The 22,403-nt window shown below is 43.9% G+C and overlaps 1 protein-coding gene across 3 annotated transcripts in view; it reads left to right on the top strand.

The window, feature by feature from the left end:
* pphln1 (periphilin 1) overlaps nucleotides 1–22,403 on the top strand; it is a 203,169-nt gene that overhangs the window by 134,613 nt on the left and 46,153 nt on the right. For 2 of the 3 annotated variants that reach the window (XM_041216311.1, XM_041216310.1), the window contains one exon: nucleotides 12,177–12,314. The exons of the other annotated variant lie outside the window; for it this stretch is intronic. In XM_041216311.1, the coding sequence (XP_041072245.1) occupies nucleotides 12,177–12,314 (138 nt within the window). The remainder of the gene's footprint in view (nucleotides 1–12,176; nucleotides 12,315–22,403) is intronic. 3 annotated transcript variants of the gene reach the window in all.

The following is a 22,403-nucleotide window of genomic DNA, read 5'->3' as shown; positions in this document are numbered from 1 at the left end:
AAAGCAGAAGTAGACGGTACCCTTTGTGAAGAGCAGACAGATTTGTAGGGGCAGCAGATCATGCAATGAGCTGATCTTTACCCTCAGGAACATTATAGAGCAGAGCCTCAAGTATCAGAAGCCACATGTTTTCAACTTCATTAATTTCAAGAAAGCTTTCGATAGCATCCGTCAGCAGTCACACTAGTACATCGTAAGACAGTAGGGCATCCTGGAGTGATATATTAAAATCTTCAAAGCCTTATACTGCGGTTCCAGCTCCTGTGTCAAGACCACAGTTTCCTTCAACCTCACCACAGGAATAAAACAAGGCTGCATGCTCTCCTCATTCCTTTTCCTCTTGGTTATTGATTTCATCATGAGGAAGCAGTGTTGGGTGCAGACTTTGGTACACTATGGTAACACAACTGGTTGATGGACCTAGATTTCGCAGACAACATCGCCTTGCTGGCCAAAGAATTGTGTGTGCTTCAAGACATGATCACCAGTCTTGAGAGTAGTGGCACAGAGGCTGGTTCACGCATCAGCCGTGGGAGACCAAGGCAGTGATGGCTGGACAGTCCTGCCATCAACCATCAAGCAACACAACCACTTCCCCGTCTAGGAAGTGACATCTCTGGGAAGGGTGATGTAAAGATTGACGCCCACACAATTGGCAAAGCACCATCAGTCTTCCAGTGGCTCTGTATTGTCTGGGCAACCAACACCAGCAACGCTGCCATGCAGCTGCAACTCTACATGTTCATAGTGCCAACTGCAATTTATGCCAGTGAGACATGGAAGAGAACAGCAAAGGTGTCATGTTGACGGTGAGACAGTCTTTCACCAGCATTGCCTGCCTTAGATGCTGGGCATCACATGGAGAGACAACATCACCAATGACGAAGTGTTACAGAGGACTGGTCAAATGCACCAACAGGGCATCGTGACAAAGAAGCAACTGAGAATGCCTGACACATAACTCGCCTCCCAGACCTACACCCCACCAGAGTGGCAATAGAATGGAAAACACCAGATGGAAAAAGATGTTGGGGCCAGCCAAAGAAGACTGGGTGAAGTACATTTAAGGAGGACCTTCAATAGTGGAACATCACCTGGGCTTAGGCAAAAGAAGTTGTAATGGACCGGTGGTAGAGCCTTGTTGCCCATTGTCCCACATGGAACCGGAGAACTAAGTCTAGGTATTGCTGAAAAAAAGAGACTTTTTTGTGGAAGTTTTTCACTTTGCACTCATCAGGACAATTCGCAAGAAAATGCCAAAGTCAGGGGAAACAATGATTTATACTGTATGAGAAGAGAGTGCTGATTAGTTGGCAGGTGGACTCGAATTGGTAGAGGCATTGCCATGGAGAATGCACCAGTTGATGATGACTGATGGTTAACTGCCAAGCATTGTTTGAAATTTAAACCAGGAGCTTGACTTTGGTCAAGACATTGCCCTGAGGAATGAACCAGCAAATGGCTGTTATTTATTTTGTTTAGTTGAAACAGGCACAATGTGTGTACATGTTCTTTCAGTCTGCAAAGAAAAGGGCCCCTGTGTATTAATATACATAGCTTCCAACACATGTAAATGTGCCACACTGCGAGCCTGACTGACAATTTTAAATTGATTGGCAGCAAAATTCTTAGGATTATTTAGCCAATGTTGTCCAATCGCAGAGTCACATCTAATGTTGGACACTGCTTTGGGTTTTGCAAGCACGGGCTGGTTGGGTACGGTCTGTATCTTGCCCATTGTGAACAGCGGAAGGGACATGCTGGTTGATACGATCTGCCAGTCTTTGGGATTTATGGCCTACATACCTAGCACCACACTGGCGCTGAAATTCAGGTACCACATTGCTCGTTTGTGTGACAGACAGAGCGTCTTTTTGGCCCGATGGAAGCATCCTGTTAGTGTTTAATACCACTCGTGTTGCTATTGTAGAGTAACAGAGTGAAACAGCTAGCTTCACCTGTTACTCAAATCTTTGAGATACCTTGCCCTTCCAGGGTAATCGGAGGTAGACTGGGCACTTTTCAGGGCCAAAAATGATGGCCTTAAGCCAGTTCATGAATTTGCATGATATGCTGCATGAAATAATCTGATCAGATTAGCCATTATCCCACAGGATGGCTTTGATGTGCCCTATTTCAGTATCAAGCTTACATGGTGAGCAAATGACTGAGGCCTATTTACAAGGCTGGCAATAAGGCCAATCTTACAGCACTTAGAACTGTAAGGACTGAATTTTCCCCCTGTTGGGGGGGTTGTACAGGGGCAGGTGGGAGCGAGTGTGAATCTGATCAGCGCCCCCGAGCAGGTTTGTGCCGCCATTTTACATGGGCGGGCCAATAAAGGCCCACCCAACGTGACACTCACCCGGAAGCGCTGAGCACTCTCTGTACGGGCAGGGGGGATTCCCTGAGTTGGGGCCTCAGGGAGATCAATTTAAAGTATTAAAATTTAAATAAGGGGGGGAAAAAATTTTTAAAACATGTCACCTCATGTGACAGTGTCACATGAGCTGGGATGTGTCGATGAACTTTTTAAATAATTTTTATTGAATTTTAAAACACTTCATGAAACCTCATCCCGCCTGTGGATGAGGTTTCATGGAATATGCAAAGGCCGCCTGGGCTCTTTGCCTGCCCGCCAATTGTAAGGTTGGTCAGGGCAGCTCATTTAACTGTTTTAATTAGTTTTAACAGGCCTTAATAGGTCTTTGATGGTTCAGCAGGTGCGCAGCCGAGTTGGCTGTGCACCTGCCGAACTGAAAACCTAAATGACGCCCGACCGATGTCACCGCGCATCATTTTACGTGTAAGACCTGTGTATTTAACCTGTGAAGGTAGGTTTGCGGTAGACCGTGGTAGAGAAACCCCCACCCCGGCAGATTTCTCAACTGTTAGGCCAGAAAAAAGGAGTTAATTTGACTGCTCCATTTCAAATTTGAATTTGAGCGCAGGATGGAGCCCATTAATACATGTAAAGAAATTATTACATGCAACTGCGGATTTAAATATAGCAAACGTATTATCCACATATCGGAAATATGCAAGGGGTAGGAGGTTAGGTATCGTTCCATCAAATACACATTTTCACGGAACCCAACAAAGATATTTGCTAGAGCTCGGTCTAGAGGGGAACCCATGGCAACAGCATCTATTTGGGCATATGTAGTGTCAATAAAGATGAACTCAACTGCATGAGTTGCCAAGTTCCTAAGCTCAATGAATTTTGATTCATGCAATGGTTATGTGTCTAGATCGGCATGATATAATGCTGCAGTCCAAATATCTATGGTTTCCTTAAGTGGAACATTGGTGAATAGGCTAGCAATGTCTAATGAGCACATGGACACAGCATTGCTATCGATATGCAACTCCTGTATGATCGTCACAAATGTATCTGGAAAACATGCTCAAAACTGGTTATAACAATTCGTCCAACCATTCGGCCAATTCACGTTGTGCAGAACCGGCCATTGATAGGGCGTAAAAGGGACATCACTTTTGGTATGTTTTGGGCAACCTATACATACACGGTCACAGCAAGCCATGAGGATGAATCCAGTCACATATATATCACGGGGCAACTCATTGCTCTTTCGCAAGTCGGGCAAGCGTTTTTTTAGCTTGCTTTCAGTGCCAGTGTGATGCTAGGTATGTAGGCCGTAGGTCGCAAAGACTGGCAGATCATAGGTCCCAAAGCCTGGCAGATCATGTCAAACAACATGTTCCTTCCGCTGTTCGCAATGAGCAACATACAAAAACGTACAAATGGTACCAAACCAGCCATGCTTGCAAAACTCAAAACACAGCATCCAGCAGTAAATGTGTTTCCATGGTTAGACAACATTTGCTAAATAATCCTCAATCTGCTAAGAACTACGCTGACAACCAATTTAAGATAGTCACTCGGGCTTGCAGTGTGTCACATTTAAGCCTACATGTATTAATACACAGGGCCCTGTTCTTTGTGGACAGAGATGGAAATAACATTTATACACATTGTGTCTGTTTCAGCTAAACAAAATAAGTGACAGCCATTCGTTGGTTCAATCCCCAGGGCAATGTCTTGACCAATCAGATCAAGCTGCCTGCTTTAAATTTCAAACAATGCTTGGCAGTTAACTGTCAGTCACCATCAACTGGTATTTTCTCCATGGCAACGACTCTACCAATCCGAGTCCACTTGCCAACCAATCAGCACTCTCTTCTCATAGTATAAATTCTTGTTTCACATTTCCTTGTGAATTATCTTGGTGAGTGCAAAATGAAAAACTTCGACAATAAAGTCTCTTGGTTTTCAGCAATATTCAAGTTCTGTGCTACCAAACGACTATAAGCCTAAGTAACTTACCAGCACCTAAAGGAGTTTAAATTTGGGTAAATTTTTGGGTGTTACAAATCTCAGTCCAGTTCTTTGTGTGGGCACACAGCACAAACACTGGGATACCCCAATTGCATTCTTCAAATTTTTATTCAGCTTGTGGCCTAGCTCTTACTAAGTCCCAGATAAATATTTTCCTAATTTTTGTAGCATGTTCTCCTCTTCTGAGTAAAAAGGTATCTTCCATTCATTCTGTGTCTCACTTAAAATTATTGGATGCCACCCTCCCGAGCCCCATAACGCCATCGTCAAGATATCCTCTCTTAGTCTCGGGAATGAGTGACTCCTCATCCTTAATGATTTTAATCTACATCAAAACTCCTTACCTCCTGTCCCCTCTCTTTCAATTTCTCTACTCTACTGTTATTTCTAAATTACTTTATTCACATAAACATTAATACCCACATTCAACAGTTGACCTTACAAGATCCCTCCACTCCCAAGGCCTTCACTAATAAGACAATCTTTGACAATCCTTTGTCTCACAGCACTTGGGCCATTATTGATCTCCTCAATTACTCTTTTTCCTATGCTTTTGCTCCTACCAAATTAATTGGCATCACCCATAATTCTTGTTTCAGTACAATTTCAGCCTTTGTTCCTTTAAATTTCTGGGCTGAAAACTCAAATACACTTGGTGCATAAATGGTTTTTCTAGCCAAATCTAGTTTGAGCATATTGTTCTACTGTGTCTCCCTCTCCTTAGCCAAAGAGTATTACTCCAAGATTGTTCACTTAAGTAAAGAAAAATCACTCCTTCCGTTATCTCTCCATCACGTGTATTCATTGATGAGAAAGTGGTCAACTTTCATATATATATATATGCTGACAACAACCAGCTCTTCCTCTCCGCGACTTCCGTTAATCTTGTAACCACCGCTATGCCGTCAAACTGCTTGACTGACACCAAGTTAAAAAGCCCCTTCCAACTGAACACTGGAAAGACAAATGCCATTATCTTTGACCCCAATTAAAGGCCAACCAATGTAAAAGGCATGCTGAAATGCTTAGCGCTGCCGGGGTAGGGGCTGGAGGAGGAGGGTGAGCGTGTTAGTCTGCACATGCACAGGGGAGCACGTGCTGAAAGCTCCCTGAGGGCACAGAGCTGCCTCAAAGAGCTAATGAGTTGTACAAAGATTTGTCTGGAAGTCTGTGTGTGTGTGTGAATCAGAGGCAGCTAGTCTGGGTGCTTCAATCTAAGAAGAGGGAGTAGGTTTGAAATGCTAATTAATTAAACATGGGGAAGTTTAGAAACATAGCAGTCAAGGGAACATTTGTATTTTGAAATAAACCAGACTGGATTGTTTTTGAAGGAGAGGTGAAATGTGTCACCTTGCCAGGCAAAGTTCAGAAACAGCTGAATTTTCTGGTTGGTGGAGGGGTGGACTGGGTGGGCCAATTAGGGCCCATTTAGCATACTTCACAACTCCTGCGCTTAGTGGGAGTGGACAGACAGCAGTGGGCATGCTCAGGCTGTGGGTCCAATGGCGACACGGCGGCCTATATAAAGGAAGACCCTTGCAGCCTCAGAAAGGCTGCTCGCCACAGCTGGGCGAAGGGCTGTGTAAAGGGGCAATGAAGGTCATGCAAGTCCAGAGCGTAGGCCATTGGGGCAGGCCAGTCCAGAGGTTAGCCCTTCGGGGCAGGTGTTGCCAGGCCGGAGGGTAGGGTGGGGGGACCGGTGTGCCCCTCATTTTTGGGATGACTGCCTTGCTGCCCTCCTTGACGAGGTGGCAGCACAGCAGGAGGTGCTGGTTCCCCAGGATGGGAGGAGGAGGGCTCCCCCCCGCCCCCAAACACCACCACATGATGAAACGTGCCTGGGAGGAGGTGGCGGAGCTCCCATGACGTGGTGCAGCGCACCTGGATCCAGTGTCACAAGCGCTTCAATGATTTGTTGCACTCTGGTAGGGTGAGTACCATGTTGGCATTGGGCACTTAACCCAACAGGTCGGCTTTCCCCCCTGCTGCCCCCCCCCCCTCCCCCCATCCCTAAGTCTGAGTGCAGTGACTGCATTGAATCATTGATGGCATTTGTCCTTTGCTGGGTGGGCCAGCAGATATTGCCCATGCTGAAGTCAGCCTGAGAGGGTGATGAAGAGATGTGTTTTGTCCCCGCAGCATGTTTTACACTGAGTCCCACATGACTGGTGTGAGGGCAACCTGGAGGAGCTGCACCTACATGCTGTGCTTGAACTGCAGGACATGTCCAAGTCAGGGTGATGACATGCTGGAAGGGGAGCTTCAAGGTGGCGTGGCAACGAACCATCCGCTGCTCACTGCGCTCCACGTGCTTGTGCCTCCTTGCTATGGAAGGATATACTGTGTGGTACCTAATGTGATGTATGCAGCATGTGTTCAGAGGGCAGTGGGGAGGTGGGGAACTCACCTAGCATCTTTGTGTGAGTGTTCAGCAGTAGCAGGGTGAGGAGGCTCTGGAGCCCTGATATGTCCCACTCTGGTTGGGATGGGCCGTGTGCAAAGAGAGTCCATGTACAATTTTCACTAATCAATGCTCGTCTCTCATTTTCAGGAGAAGAATGCTCATAACATGGCAGAGAATGCGAGGACTGGTGGCGGCCAGGCGCAGATCGCCATTCTTAGCCGGTTCAAGCAGAAGGCCCTGGATTTGGAGAGGCGCCATGCGCCCAGGTCCACTGGTGTCAGTGATGCTGGGGTGCCACGGCCAGATATTTATGCCCAACAGTGAGGTCAGCATTGTTATCCCAACAGCCTCAGTAGTAGTAAATGTTAATTGATTTAATTTTCCAACATGGCTTGACCATTACTTATGGAAGGATGAGTGCATAATGATCCAGGGGACAGGGATGCACTTTGTCATTGTCTCCACCTTAACTGATCCACTGTCCTTGTTCTTCCTTTCAGCATCATCAGAGCAGGGCTGAGAGGAGGAGCAGCAGAGGCCCCGTCTCACACATGAGGGGCCTGAAGTCTAACCAGCGGCACACTATCTCTGCGAGGCAGGCACCAGCGCAATACTAGCACCTTGGTGGGAATTTGAACATCAGCTAGTGTCCCGGGGCACAGTGGTGAGGGCCTTTCACAGTCGCTGGAGGAGCTGGCAGAAACAGAGAGTGCCCATGGCGCCAGCAATCGTTGGACCTCAAAGGACCAGGCACATGCTCAGTCGGTGCCTGATGATGTGCCCCTGGAATCGTTCACGATGCAGCAGGGTAAGGAAAGGCGGCCAGGTGTGGGGGGAATACATAAGGCTATCCTTGGCTTGGTCTCCATGTTGGAGGAGCCTTTGCGGACGATCACCGAAGCAATGAGCTACGTGTCTGAGCGCCATGCGTCCTCCATGGAGCGGGTGACGACTCGTGGAGAGCCTCCTCCAGGAGATCTGTCAGGGCTTCCTGGGGATGCGCTCTGACCAGCAAACACTCACATCAGCATTGACCTCAGCTGGTCAGTGGCAGTGTAAGAGATGGCCTGGGCATCAAGTTTCCCAGCTCGGTGCCTGCCCATCCATCCACAGTGAGCAGGGTGTTCCAAAGAGACCTCACGTCGGTGCAGCAGTGCCTGTCATCTCCGTGGGCCCCTTTCAGGGCGCTCTAGATGAGGGCGGCAACTCCTTCACCCCTCTCCCAGTGACCGTAGCACCTGGTGAGGCTGCGATGACTGGGGAGTAGGCAGCTGTGGAATTGGCAGCTCCCTCCAGGCAGGGCCAGCACAGGCTTCATGTGCCAAAGGACAACCGCCAAGGTCATCGAGGCCAACAGGACAGCAGAGTCAGCAGGCTGTCTCAGATGCCACTCCAAGCGATGGGGCAGCACCAAGACACAGCACCCGGAAATGAAAACATAAGGCACCTTAGGCACACCATGAGTTTTTCACTGGTGCTTTTGTATTGGCCCGAGGTGAGGTCCTTATGATTTGATCTGATTTGTAATACTATTGTCTTTTTTTTGCAAAAGTTTCTTTGCTTGACATATTAAATTCAGATATGTCAGCATGGCTGAGGGTGCCTCTTTTCTTCTGCAGGTGGATGGTTTCTAAAAATATAATGAGTGATTTGTTGGACATTCAGCTTTATTAACAAGGCCCTTCATTACTGTTCCTAATCTGGCAGATTTTGCACTTAGGTGTCGTGTATGGAGCCTACAGTCCAGGCTTGTCCTGGAGGTCCATAGGTGGTGTGCTAGCTGAAGGTTTGTTGGATTAAAGCCTCCCGGGTGTCCCTACTTCCCTGGAGTATGACCAGGTCAGCGTCTATCCCCTCAGCATTTCCCTGTGCCTGCTCATCCTCAGACTCAGTGCTGGACACATCGTCTGCGGCCTCCTATTGTACCGCTGCACAGCTTCTGTTCTTGGATGGTGGAGAGGCGTCATGAGCCACCTTCTGAGGGGATAGCCCTTGTCACCCAGCAGCCATCCATCCAGCCGGGCTGGAGCAGTGAACAGCCCCGGCACCTGAGAATATCTGAGGATATAGGCATCACGGGAGCTGCCTGGGTACCTTGCACAGACTTGTAGAACCAGCATCCTGTAATCACACATTATCTGCACATTCATGGAGTGGAAGCCCTTCCTGTTGACGAAGGCACCGGGCTCACCTGCTGGCGCCTTGCTGGCCACATGTGTACAGTCTATTGCACCCTGGACACGGTGTTGGGGGGGGGGAGCCAGCAATGGCCGCGAAGCCTCTGGCTCACTTTGTCTGGCTTGCCTGGTCCCAACAGTAGCGGACAAAGGTCAGTGCACGGCTGAACAGAGCGTCTGTAACCTGGTTGACACAAGTGTGGACAGCTGATTGGGAGACACCGCAAAGCTCACCCCCCGAGCCCTAGAAGGAGTCAGAGGCATAGAAGTTGAGGGCAGCTGTGACCTACAGAGCCACTGGCATGGAGTGTCCACCCACACAGTTTGCGGAGACCTCAGGCCCAATCATTTGACAAATATAGTTGACTGCCTTCCTTGAGAGACGGAGCCTCCTTTGACACTGCACCTCAGACATATTGAGGTAGCTGCTTTGCCGCCTGTATATCCTGGCAGCAGGATAGTGGCGTCTTCTGCGGCCCCTTCCGCCTTGGACAACCTCTTGGCCCTGCGCCCCTTGAGCCTGCGCCTATTCTCCCAAAGGTGGCTCCCCTGGAGGCTGAATGTACACTCCTGGCCTCCTCCCCCTTCTAGCCCTCCCTTCTTCCTCAGAGGAAGTGCCTTCAGTGGAGAGTTCAGCTCCCATTCCCAGGCTAAGGGAAGGCTTCCTGAAACCTGCAAGCCCAGAAAAGATTACTCACTGCACTGTGCTGATCTGCAGGTTAGGAATCCAGATAAAGCAGCTAGTATGCATTTTGAAGTACTGTAGTTCACACAGGCAAGTTTCAATAACTTAAAAAATAAAAACTTGACAGTGCACACTCGTGACCCCAGTGAGTCCTCTTATCTCACCCATGGATGAGGTTTATACAAATGTGTTCTACCTGCCTGCCCGTTGCGCCTGTGCGCTGACCCGAAGGTTGTACGGGTGCCAAAAATTCAGCGTCGGATTTGTGAGCCAATGGCCTTAAGTGGTGGGACATTAATTAACGGACGTCATTGCGCACTTGCCCAACGAAATATCGCAATGGCGCGCAGTGACGTCGGAACACTCAATGGGAAAATTCTGCCCAGTATGTTTATTTTTCCCAAAGATTGCTGGTAAAACTTAATGCTATGAGAGGGTTTTATTATCAGGGAGATAAAGTCCAAAGACATCGTGAAACAATGTGTATTTGCATTCAAACAGGAAGATATGTATAAAGAAGGAGTAAGGGCTGTGTGTAAGGGAAGGCATTTTTAAGACCTTACAAGTGTGAAAACCTTCAGCATCTATGCCTCAAGCTGCTGTCTTCAAAGGACTGACGTTAAGAAAACTCATTTTGAAGTTCTTTTGCTCAAGGTTTCATGTTTCTTTGCCTGGCTCTTTTAAAATATATGTGTCTTACTGTTGATTTAATGAAAGTGTAACTGGGAGTTAGATTCAGTAGGGGATTTAGAAGCTATCGTAGTAGTAATTTGCAGATCTGTACATGTATTTAAAGTCATTTCTCTTATTAATAAATGGTTAATCTAGTTTTATAGAAACCTCTAAGATTTAGTGGTCTTATTACTACTGAATTCAAGGCATACATCTTGAAATTTATATAAATTTAAAATTAGTTTTGACAGTTGTTTCAAATTTCCCTCTGGGATTTGAACAGTTCAGCATTTACCATCTGCTGTGTCATAACAGATTTCGTATAAATAAGTCCCCATATGTGACTCAGTCACATGAAGAGGGACATGTTTAAAATTAAGTTGAAAATTTTTTAATGATTTTTTTATTTACCATTGGAAACCTCATCCCGCCCGTGGATGAGATTTCGTAAAAAATGCAAAGGCCACCTGGCCTACTCGCCTGCCTGCCAGCTGAACGGGCAGCGAAAAATACATATTATTTGCTTAAGAGCCTTAATAGGCTTCTTCATTGTCAGCGGGCACACGCTGTGTGATTTTACGCCCAATTGGGTCAGGTGCCCGCCCGCCCACCCACGGGACGTAAAATCCTGTCCCATGTTCAAATCCCTCCAAGGCCTGGTGCACTCTACCTTTTCAATCTCCTCCAACCATACATCTTTTCCCTATCCTTTGGTCCTCTGAACCTTATGCTTTCCTCCTTCCCTTTGCCTCACCATTCCTGATAGAGGGTTCAGGATGATGTTTCTCCCTACCTTTAAAAATCTTAAATCTCACTTTTGATCACTTCTTAATCGCACCATAGATTGGAATTGGCTTTATTTTTTCCACTGTGAAGGAGACTTTTCTAAGTTAAACGCACTGGATAAATTCAAGTTGTTGTTTGGATGTTTACAATTATACCATTTTGTTGCATGTAGATTTTGTTTTCTGGTCTCTGCTCATATTTCTTGCTTCAAAACTGTGCAAACCATAATTTTTTACCAAAACCCGTTACTTTACAAATTCTCATCCCTTAAAAATTGACTCTTGACATGGTTGAATTCACCAGGTTCCAAATGTCCCTCACAATTGATGGGATGCTGCTGTGTGCTGCCCTTTATGTACCTTCTAAAAGCTCAACAAGTACACAAGTATTTGGGTGCTGTTACCTCACTATATAAGGTGGTACAACACTCAAGAAGTTTGACACCATCCAGGACAAAAAAGTTCGCCTGATTAGCACCCTATCCACAAACGTTTGCTCCCTCCACCACCGACGCACAGTGGCAGCAGTGTGTACCATCTACAGGATGCACTGCAGGAACTCACCAAGCCTCCTTAGACAGTACCTTCCAAACCCATGACCGCTACCATCTGGAAAGACCAAGGGCAGCAAATACATGGAATCACCACCACCTGGAGGTTTCCCTCCAAGCCACTCACCATCCTGATGTGGAAATATAGTGCCATTCCTTCGCAGTCGCTGGATCAAAATTCTGGAACCTCCTCCATTATGGCACTATGGGTGTACGTATACCTTATGGACTGCAGCGGTTCAAGAAGGCAGCTCACCACCACCTTCTCAAGGGCAGTTAGGGATGGGCAATAAATGCTGGCCTCGCTAGAGATGCCCACATGAACGAATAAAAAATATCCATTTGTCTTCAAAGCTGTCAATTATTGGATAAACTGGTAGGTGACACCTGTTCTTTCTGAATTCTGCCATTTGCAATAGTTAGAAGATTGTGAGCCAGAAATTGTTTGCCAAAATTGGTGTGCCAATAAATTATTTTGTTGCAACGAATAAGCATCATGTGCCATATCTCTTTTGGTAATTTTGCCCTTTTTTCGGTTGTAGGATGCTATTCAAATGTTATTTCCAGATAAATTGGATGACCTAGAGATGAATACACGGAGTGCTGTTGACCTTATAGACCTAAGCCAAACAGATCTCCGCACCAAAGCAATTGCTGAGAAAACCAAAGAAATTGAAGAGGTTAGCATTTTTAATTTCATTTGAATGAAGTTGAACATAGATAAGAACAGTCAGGGGGACAAAAAGCTTTCACTGTGGCATTAAGAGACTAGATTACAGTAAGAACAATGGTGAAGTATACATTTAAAACTCATGTTTGTGGTTAATGCTTTGCTATTTTCTGGGGGGTGGGGGGGGAAACGCCACCACCAAGAAGGGCGGGGGAAAGTAACTACCACCTGGAACAGCAGGGAAAAAAGAACCCAAAGGCAGTCAGCAGCACCTAGAAGAGCCATCCAATCCCGTCCAGTCTATGGCTCCAGAGCAGAGCGTCCACATTCTAAGAGAAATCAAAGTGTGTCATGACAGGAAAAATGACAGATAAGTGATTGGTTGGTGAATATTTTGACTGTTTATCTTCAAAACTTGTGTAATTAATTAGTAATTGTAAGGTTTTATTAGCTGTGGTAAAGTTTACTAGCAGCAATAAAGGTTATTGGGAGGACCAGTGTTTATTTATAATGAACTAATTAAAAATAAATTAATTAACACAATAGAGATGACAGAATGTGGGAGTTCCTGGAGACTATGGTGATCCAGGGCAAACATGTCTGCAGAACATGTCTACGACTTGAGGAGTTTCTGCTCATAGTCATTGAGCTGGAGGCTCAGCTTCAGATGCTGCGATGTATCAGGGTGGGCGAAAGTTACCTGGAAACTTTGTACCAGGAGGTAGTCATACGTTTTAGGATAGGGTTTTCTGATTTGGTTAGTGGTCAGGGCCAGGAGGGTGTGACTGCAAGTGTGGCAGGTATGGGGACCTAGAAGTGGAGGAACCTCAACCTTTGCAATTGTCCAACAGCTTTGAGGTCCTAGCAGCCTGTATGGATGAAAGTGGTGGCTGCAGGGTGTATGAGTAAACTGACCACATCAACATGGTACAGGAAGCCATTCAATCTGAGGGAGTTAATAGGAATGCAGTGGTAGTTGAGAACACTATAGTCGGGCGATAGACGAGTTCACTGCAGCTGAGAGCAGGTGTCTAAATGGCTGTGTTGCTTGCTTGATGCCAGGGTTCGGGTCAGCTGCTTTGGCTGGAGAAGAACTTGCAGTGTGAGGGGGAGCATCCAGTAAGTCATGGTCCACAATGACATAGGTAGAACTAGGAAAGAAGCTGTGCTGAGGGAGCATGAGCAGCTTGGGGCTACATTAAACAGTAGGACCTCAAAGGTAATAATCTCTGAATTACTGACTGAGCCACGAGCAAATTAGCATATGACAACTCAGATTAAAATTAAATGCGTGACTTAAAGATTGGTGTGGGAGAAATTGGTTTTGATTCATGGGGCACTGGCACCAGTACTGTGAAAAGTGGGAGCTCTACCATTGAGACAACCTTCACTTGAACCGTGCTGGGAGGAGAGTTCTAGTGAGTCGTGTAACTAGGGCGGTAGAGAGGGCTTTAAACTAAATAGTGGGGAGAGGGATCAAGTTTGGGAAGATGTGATAAATTAAATAGAGAAGACAAGATAAAAGAGCAAGATTGGAATAAGGGAAATGATGATCAGAGCATTACAGGAATGGACAAAGTGAACAAACTTTGCACCAGCAATTAAGGCTAGAAGTTACAGAAAAAGTAAAAAGACAGAACCAAAGATTCTATATCTGAGTGCATGTAGCATTTGTTTAAAAAAAAATGAATTGACCTCACAAATAGAATAAATGTGTATGACCTGATTGTCATCCTGCAGCCATGTCGCTGTAATGGCTAAGACTGGAACCTGAATATTCAAGGGTACATGACATTTTGGAAGGATGGGAAGCTAGGAAAAGGTGGGGGTAGCTCTGGTAATTAAGGATGACATTGGTACAAAAGAGAAAGATGACTTTAGTTCTGGAGATCAGGATGTAGAATCAGTTTGGGTAGAGCTGAGAAATTGTAAAGGTAAGAAGTCACTTGCAGGAGTGGTTTTTAGGCCCCCAAGAGTAACCACACTAGGTTGGGGTATAGAGGGAGAAATAATAGGGCCTTGTGAGAAATGTGCAATGATAATCATGGGTGATTTTAATCTAATTTAATTTAATCTACATGTAGATTGGATAAAGATTGCCAAAGATAGCCTGGATGATGACCTCATCATTCGGGTCAGTTTCTTAAAGCAGCACATTTTAGTATCAACCAGAGAGCAGGCTATAGATCTGGTAATGTGCTGCGAGACAGGATTAATTAATGACCTCACAGTGAGGGCACCCCTAGGTAGCAGTGATCATAATATGATTGAATTCCACATTCAGTTTGAAGGAGAGAGGAATAGATTTAAGACCAGTGTTTTAAACTTAAATCAGGCCAATTATGAGGGCATGAAGCCAGTGCTGGCTGAAGTGAACTAGGAAATTGGGTTAAGAGATAGGTATGTAGAGATGCAGTGGCAAACATTTTATTTACTCTTTCATTTAAGGAGATATTTCAGAATACTCAGAAAAGATACATTCCAGTGAGAAAGAGAGATTCTAAGGGAAGGATGCACCATCTGTGACTAAATCAAGAAGCTAAAGTTAGTATCAAATTGAAAGAAAAAGCATATAATTCCACAAAAATGAGTAGCAGGTGAGAAGATTGAACTGAATATAAAGGACAGCAAAGAATGACTAAAAGATTAATCGGGAAGGAAAAATTAGAGAATGAGAGAAAGCTAGCTGGAAATATAAAAACAGATAGTAAGAGTTTCTGCAGGTATTTAAAAAGGAGAAGAGCAAGTAAATTGAGCGCTTGCCCTCATGAGTAAGAATGGAGGATGAATAATGGAAAATAAAGAAATGGCGAATGAATAGGAAGTTCTGAGGAACAAAGGGACCTTGGCATATGTGTCCAGAGATCTCTGAAGGCGGAGGGGCATGTTAGTGGGGTGGTGAAAATGGCATATGGGACACTTGCCTTTATCAGTCAAGGCATCGATTACAAAAGTAGGGAGGTCATGTTGGAGTTGTATAGAACCTTGGTGAGGCCACAGCTGGAGTACTGTGTGCAATTCTGGTCACCACATTATAGGAAGGATGTGATTGCACTCGAGGGGGTGCAGAGGAGATTCACCAGGATGTTGCCTGGGATGAAACATTTAAATTATGAAGAAAGGTTGGATAGACTTGGATTGTTTTCGTTGGAGCATAGAAGACTGAGGGGCGACCTGATCGAGGTGTACAAGATTATGAGGGGCACGGACAGGGTGGATAGGGAGCAGCTGTTCCCCTTAGTTGAAGGGTCAGTCACAAGGGGACATAAGTTCAAGGTGAGGGGCAGGAGGTTTAGGGGGCATGTGAGGAAAACCTTTTTTACCCAGAGGGTGGTGACGATTTGGAATGCACTGCCTGGGAAGGTGCCTCACATCCTTTAAAAAGTACCTGGATGAGCACTTGGCACGTCATAACATTCAAGGCAATGGGCCAAGTACTGGTAAATGGGATTAGGTGGGTAGGTCAGGTGTTTCTCACATGTCGGTGCAGACTGGATGGGCTGAAGGGCCTCTTCTGTACTCTGTGATTCTGTGAATTGAACATATTTTTGCATTTGTCTTCACTGTAGAAGATGCAAATAACATCCTAGAAATAATTGTGAATCAGAATGTGAAAGGAAGGCTGGAATTTAAAACAGTTACAATCACCAGAAAGGGTACTAAGAAAATTATTGGAACTAAAAGCCGATAAGTTCCCAGGTCCTGATGGACTTCATTTTAGGATCTTAAAAGAAGTGCCTGCTGAGATAGTAGATGCATTGGTTTCAATTTTCTAAAATTCCCTAGATTCTGGAAAAGTCCTGTCAGATTGGAAAATAGCAAATGTGACTCCTCTATTCAAGAAAGGAAGAAAACAGAAAACTGGAAACCAACACAGGCCAGTTAGCTTTAACATCTGTCATAAGGAAATTGCTGCAATCTGTTATTAAGGTGGTTATAGCAGGGCACTTAGAAAATCTCAATTCTGTCAAGCAGAGTCAACATAGTTTTGTGCAAAGAAAATTATGTTTGACAGATTTATTGGAGTTATTTGAAGAAGTAACAAGCAGTGTAGATAAAGGGGAACCTGTGGATGTGCTATACTTAGATTTCCAGAAGGCATTTGACACGGTGTCACATCAAAGGTTACTACGCAAAACAAGAGCTCAAGGTGTAGGGAGATACATATTCACATGGATAGAGAATTTCTTATCTAACAGGAAGCAAAGAGTAGGGATAAGTGGGTCTTTTTGTGTTGGGAAGATGCGATGAGTGGAATGCCACAGGGATCAGTGCTGGGGCCTTGCCTAATTTCAATTTATATCAGTGACTTGGATAAAGGGACCAAATATATGGTTGCTAAATTTGCTGATGACTTGGAAAATAAGTTGCAAAGAAGGCATGAGGAGTCTGAAAAGGGACGTAGCTAGGTTAAGTAAGTGAGCAAAGATTTGGCAGATAGAGTATAAGGTGGGAAAATGTGGACTTGTCCACTTTGGTAGGGACATATTAGTTAAATAGAGAGAGATTGTAGAACTCTGAGGTACAGAGGGACCTGGGTACCTTGGTACATGAATCATGGAAAGTTAGTATGCAGGTACAGCAAGTGATCAGGAAGGCAAATGGAATGTTGTCGTTTATTGCAAGGGAAATGGAAGATAAAAACAGGGATGTTTTGCTACAGTTTTACAAGGTGTTGGTGAGACCACACTTAAAGTACAGTGTACAGTTTTGGTCTCCTTATTTAAGAAAGGATAAAAATGCTTTGGAAGCAGTTCAGAGAAGGTTCACTCGACTGATATCTGGGTTGGGGGGATCATCTTACAAGGAGAGATTAGGCCTGTATCCATTGGAGTTTAGAATATTGAGAGATGATTTATTGAAACATATAAGATCCTGAGGGGACTAGATAGGTTGGATGCTGAAAGGATATTTTCGCCTTGTAGGAGAGACTAGAATTAGTGGGCACAGTTTAAAAATAAGGGTCTCCCATTTAAGATAGAGATAAGAGAATTTTTTTCCGAGAGTTGTGAACCTTTGGAACTCTCTTCCCCAGAGAGCACAGGAGGCAGGGTCAATAAATATTTTTAAGACAGAGGCAGATAGATTGTTGACTAACAAGGGAGTCCAAGGTTATTGGGGGCAGGCGGAATGTGGAGTTGAGGCCATAATCAGATCAGCCATGACCTTATTGAATGGAAAAGCAGGCTTGAGGAGCCAAAAGGCCTACCCTAATTCGTATGTTCGTATTTTTATAATGAGGACATATACTTCTCATCCTTTCCCTCCATTCTTTTCCCCTCCAACTGAAAGTGGTGACATGCACTAGCCACAGTTCCACACGTGCCAACAGCTCTCACCCAAGTGACTATTTGTTTATGAGCCTGGACAACAGCTATTATGAGTAGGTTTTTGTGCATCGCAGCAGAACCAGGTTCTATCTTCAATACATGAATCAAATGACATTTGTAGTACCTTCGATTCTAGTCACCATACTGAAATTATTGTGCCAGATAGACGATGCGCTAAGGATCACAAGACTGATTCTAAATAAATGAAGTGCTGTGAGGATACATAAAAGAAACAGTGAATCTACAGTCTGAAATGAATGCAGGTAATGAGGACCTTATTAAGGCATGTAAAGTGGTAAAGATAAGGAAAGTAGTAAAGGAGCATAAATTTAGTGAATTTTATTTAGTGAAAATAAATTTAAATGCTAAATGATTGGAACCATCTGCCACGTGGAGTAGAGGAGACAAAAATATTTTAAATATTCAATATGTATGCTATCATGAGAGCGTTGGAATGAGAAGTATCAGCTTCAACAGGCAAACTAACCTTGTCTGTGTTATGTTCTTGTATTAACATCTAAACTCTGATACTTTCCATCAAGAGTGATTGGATAAGAGTCAGGAATGTGGCATTTCACCTTCCTGAGCCCAGAGATATTGAGCCTAACTCTCTTGTTTCTACTGCTACCCTGTACGGCTTAGTGCAAAATAAGAGATTTATGGATATTCTTATGAAAGTGTGTTACCCCATTTATCCCTCCAGTATTCTTTGAGGGAAAGGTTTTCATGAATTCCTGCCAATTATGTTACTGGCTAACTACCAGGATGCATATGAGAATTAATCTCTTTGGTTTCTCTCAGCAGCGACACAGTTAAGACCAGGAGCTCACCAGAGCAGCAATTAAATCTGTGACCAGTGATTAGCTCACCACTAATTTCAATTATTTAGCATTGTTTAAATTTCTGAAGAATACTAACAGAATACAGTACATATTCCACTTCTGCCATGTACAATAACAAGTGCAGAGTGGATCGGCCTTTAGTTTAGCTTATTTCAGAGAGGTAATTTGCACTTCAAATTTCCTTCTTCTTTCCCATACCAACAACTAAAAGTATTTTATTCTAAGGAAGGCTCAAACGGGTTCACATTGTTAAATTTGTGTCCTCTTGTAACTAAAACCTGTTAAGAAATTTAAAATAGTTTTTGAACCACTGATTTTCTTGTGACTGCCATATAATTTGCATTTTTGTTTTGTATAGTCACATTAACTACATATTACATGCTGAAAGGTAGTCCAACAACAAAGAGCTTCAGGAATGGGGTGAGGATAATAATCCCTTGAGAAATGCAACTATATTAAGCTTTCATGTACTTATAGTTTAGTTAATATATGGAATTATTGTCTTAAGGGCCAACCAAAATTGGGGAGATATACTTTCTTAAATTATTGCAGATATTCTGTATTTACAACTGATATAATTTATTTGCAACAGTGGAGTGTTCGTTGTTCAGAGCCAGAGGTCTTGAAACCATGGTTCCATGTCTGACAGGACTGTCACACTGGTACCTGAATCTAATTTTGAATTTGTTGGATAACCATTTACCAGAATATCAGCATTCCGAAATGAAGAACCACAATCTTTGAGTTCACCCAAGATGCATGGCTATGATTCTTCTGAGTTTTTAGGCTCGACCTTGAGGATTACCTTTGAGCTATTTGTACGGTGCTGGGGTTTTGACTTGCACAGTTTGCCGAAGTGTCCCTGCCTGTTGCAATGGTAGCATTAGGCTGTGCTCGCCGTTCACTGATCTCTCCTGTGAGGGCACTTCTCATTGCAGCACTGGCAAGGTTGCTCTGCTTGGCGGTTCAGGAATTGTTTTCTCTGATTTGGATTGTTCCTATGTCTTTGAGACCTGATAATCTGGACAGAGGGTTGGCTTCTGCCCCATGTTGTATTCTCTTCCCTTAGGATTGTCCTGTGTAGCTCATAGCTCAACCAGTCTAACCACCTGGATTGCCTTGTCTAAAGTAACATCATCTTGAGCTTGCATGAGGTTGGAGAGTGAATTATCTGCAACACCCTCCACAATTCTGTCTCAGATGACCTCAGACATTCAATCTCCATGATCACAATCCTCTGCCATCCAAAGAAATCATTTATAAAGGAATCAATAGGCTCCCCAGGCAGTTGGACTTTCTTATTGAATTTAGCTCGTTCCAATATTTTGTTGGATCTCAGGTTGAAATAAACATCAAAGGATTTTAAAACCACCTGAAATTTGGCAAATGACTCATTAATATTTTAACGTGCATAATGTTGCTTGCAATTGGCTCTATTGAATAAAGAAATGTGTTTACTTCTTCCTCTTCTGATTTTTTAAATTTAAACCTGAAGTTATGCTGTATCTTAAAAATCTTTTCCTCCAGAGACTCCAATTTTTTGACTGGTTTCAGTCCCTGTGGAGTTGGAAATGTAATTGTGATTCATGTTGAAGATTTTTAGAAGTGTGGGTACAGCTCCCAAGGTGGCATCGCCATTCACTTCAAAGAGAAAGGGGAGTTCCCGTGCCTGCCGGTTTTGACGGACTCTGCAAAATGACAGCGGCGCACTTCTGACTGAAAGTTTTTTAACAATGGCTGCATGATCTGCCAACCTTTCGTTCAACAATTTACCATTACGAGTAACAAGGGTGTTTAAGTTAACCATAGACTTGTTGTTTAGGGATTCAGACTGTCATGAGGTTCCTGAGCGTTGTGTAAGTTAATTGTTCATTTTTTTTTTCTTTTCAACTTGGAGGCCACTTGTTGAGGCTCGAAGTCAGGGATCAGGATTAGTGTCGGATTTCATTCAAATGGCGCTTTTGACTGAATAGGTAAAAGGGACTTCTTAGGACTGGCTGCAGTCTGAAATTTAAGAAGATTTATCTCACCCTTACAGGTTCTGTCAACTCTGCATTCTGAAGCTGGACTTCCAAAGCATACTCAATGGACTGTCCTGTTCCACTAAAACTTCTGCCTTTAACTTCCAGGCTCTTCTCTCTGGAGCTTTTTCTGATGAATTTTCTCAACGTCTAGCTTTAGTTGGGAGCTTCTTGCAGTTCAGAATCTGTTGACAGTTTTCTTTTTCTTAGTTTTCAGCATTCTTGTGAGGTTGAGAGCTTTTGATCCCCAGGTTGAAACCATGTCGTACTGGTGTTGATTACAGAACATGTCTGTTAAGGAAGTTTTCGTCGTCTTCAATATGTTAGGAGCCTCAACTTGACTGTACTAGACTAATACCTGGAATACTAGACCAAAAACTGGAATGGGAGGGTTGTCTTATGAGAAACAGTTGTACAGCATAGGCTTCTATCCCCTGGAGTTTAGAAGAGTAAGATTAACATAGAAGATCCTGAGTTGTCTTGACATGGTGGATGTGGAAAGGATGTTTCCTTTTGTGGCAGAATCTAGAACCAGGAGCCACTGTTTAAAAATAAGGGGCTGCCCATTTAAGATTGATGAGAATTTTTTTCTCTGAGGGCCATGAGTCTTTGGAACTCTCGTCCTCAAAAGGTGGAAGAAGCAGAGTCTTCGAATATTTTTAAGGCAGAGCTAGATAGATTCTTGATAAGCAAGGGGGTAAAAGGTTATTGGGGTAGGTGGAAATGTGGAGTTGGGTTACAATCAGATAAGCTATGTTCTTATTGAATGGTGGAGTAGGCTTGAATGGCTGAGTGGCCTTCTGCTCCTAGCTCATATGTTAACAGCAAGTCTTTATTACCTCCTTGTAACTAAATACGTATATACAGTAAAGGGTACAGGCATGGAGCTATCTCCATATCTAGGTCTTAACATGTCTCTGGCCAGCACTGCACTGACCCAAAGTCTGGAGCATGTGCTTTCTTACATCACTGTGTGGGAGGTATTATACTCAGTTTCACACTAACCCTGTATCAGACTCTTATACTACAAAGCTATCAGTCCAAGTAATTGAACAAACTCTTCCAGAAAAATTCAAACAATATGGTTAACCAGACTTGGCTTCCAACACTTTCAGAAGCACTTAATTTTATGCTGGAAAAGACTTGTGACAGTATTGGTCATATTACTTTCTAGCAATATTAAACTGATTATTTTGGAGTTTTCCATGCTCTAAGTCAGGCTTGTCCTACTTTTTTGCTCAGGGGACCACATTTGCACTTTCTTCTCACTCAAGGGGCCAATGAGTAAATTTCTGAAAGATAAGGTTTGGCACAACAATAAACTGAATTTTGAAAAAAAAAGTTGAGGTATTAAGAAAAGAAACAAGTCCTGAGCAATAGTAAAGCAATGTCAGAAATTGCTACGTTAAAAAAAGAGTAATTAATTCAAATGACCAGAGTGTGAAAGGATCATTGTGTGTATATCCGGCTCACTTCCTGTATCAGAGCACTCGGTCACTCTCCCTCATCCACTGAGAGTGGCTGTGTGCACATATGTGTTGGTGTGTGGTGGTGACAGTGAGTGAGAAACCTAAGACTAGGAGTAAGCCAGACTTCTCACTTACTCTCTGACTCTCACACATGCACATGCTCTCACTCTCACACACGTCAATGTATCAGTAATTACGTTGTTACGGTCCAATAACCATCTTCTTGTTGACTGGCAATTACATTGTATAGCAATTACATTATTAAGACAACTGCATAGTGAAACAGGTGATGGGTATTGGTTCACCTATCAAAATAGAATAAATGGTTACAGCTGTGACACTCCAGTGTGGAAGAGACTGAGAAAGTCTGCTGCACTGAAAAGCTGTATTGAGAATAAATCAGCTTGAGATAAAAGACTAGCTCTGGACTCATTTTT

The sequence above is a fragment of the Carcharodon carcharias genome, chromosome 21, assembly GCF_017639515.1.
Source record: "Carcharodon carcharias isolate sCarCar2 chromosome 21, sCarCar2.pri, whole genome shotgun sequence".
Classification (NCBI taxonomy): Eukaryota; Metazoa; Chordata; class Chondrichthyes; order Lamniformes; family Lamnidae; genus Carcharodon; species Carcharodon carcharias.
The sequence above is the reverse complement of the archived record's forward strand: the minus strand, read 5'-3'. Positions and strand labels throughout refer to the sequence as shown.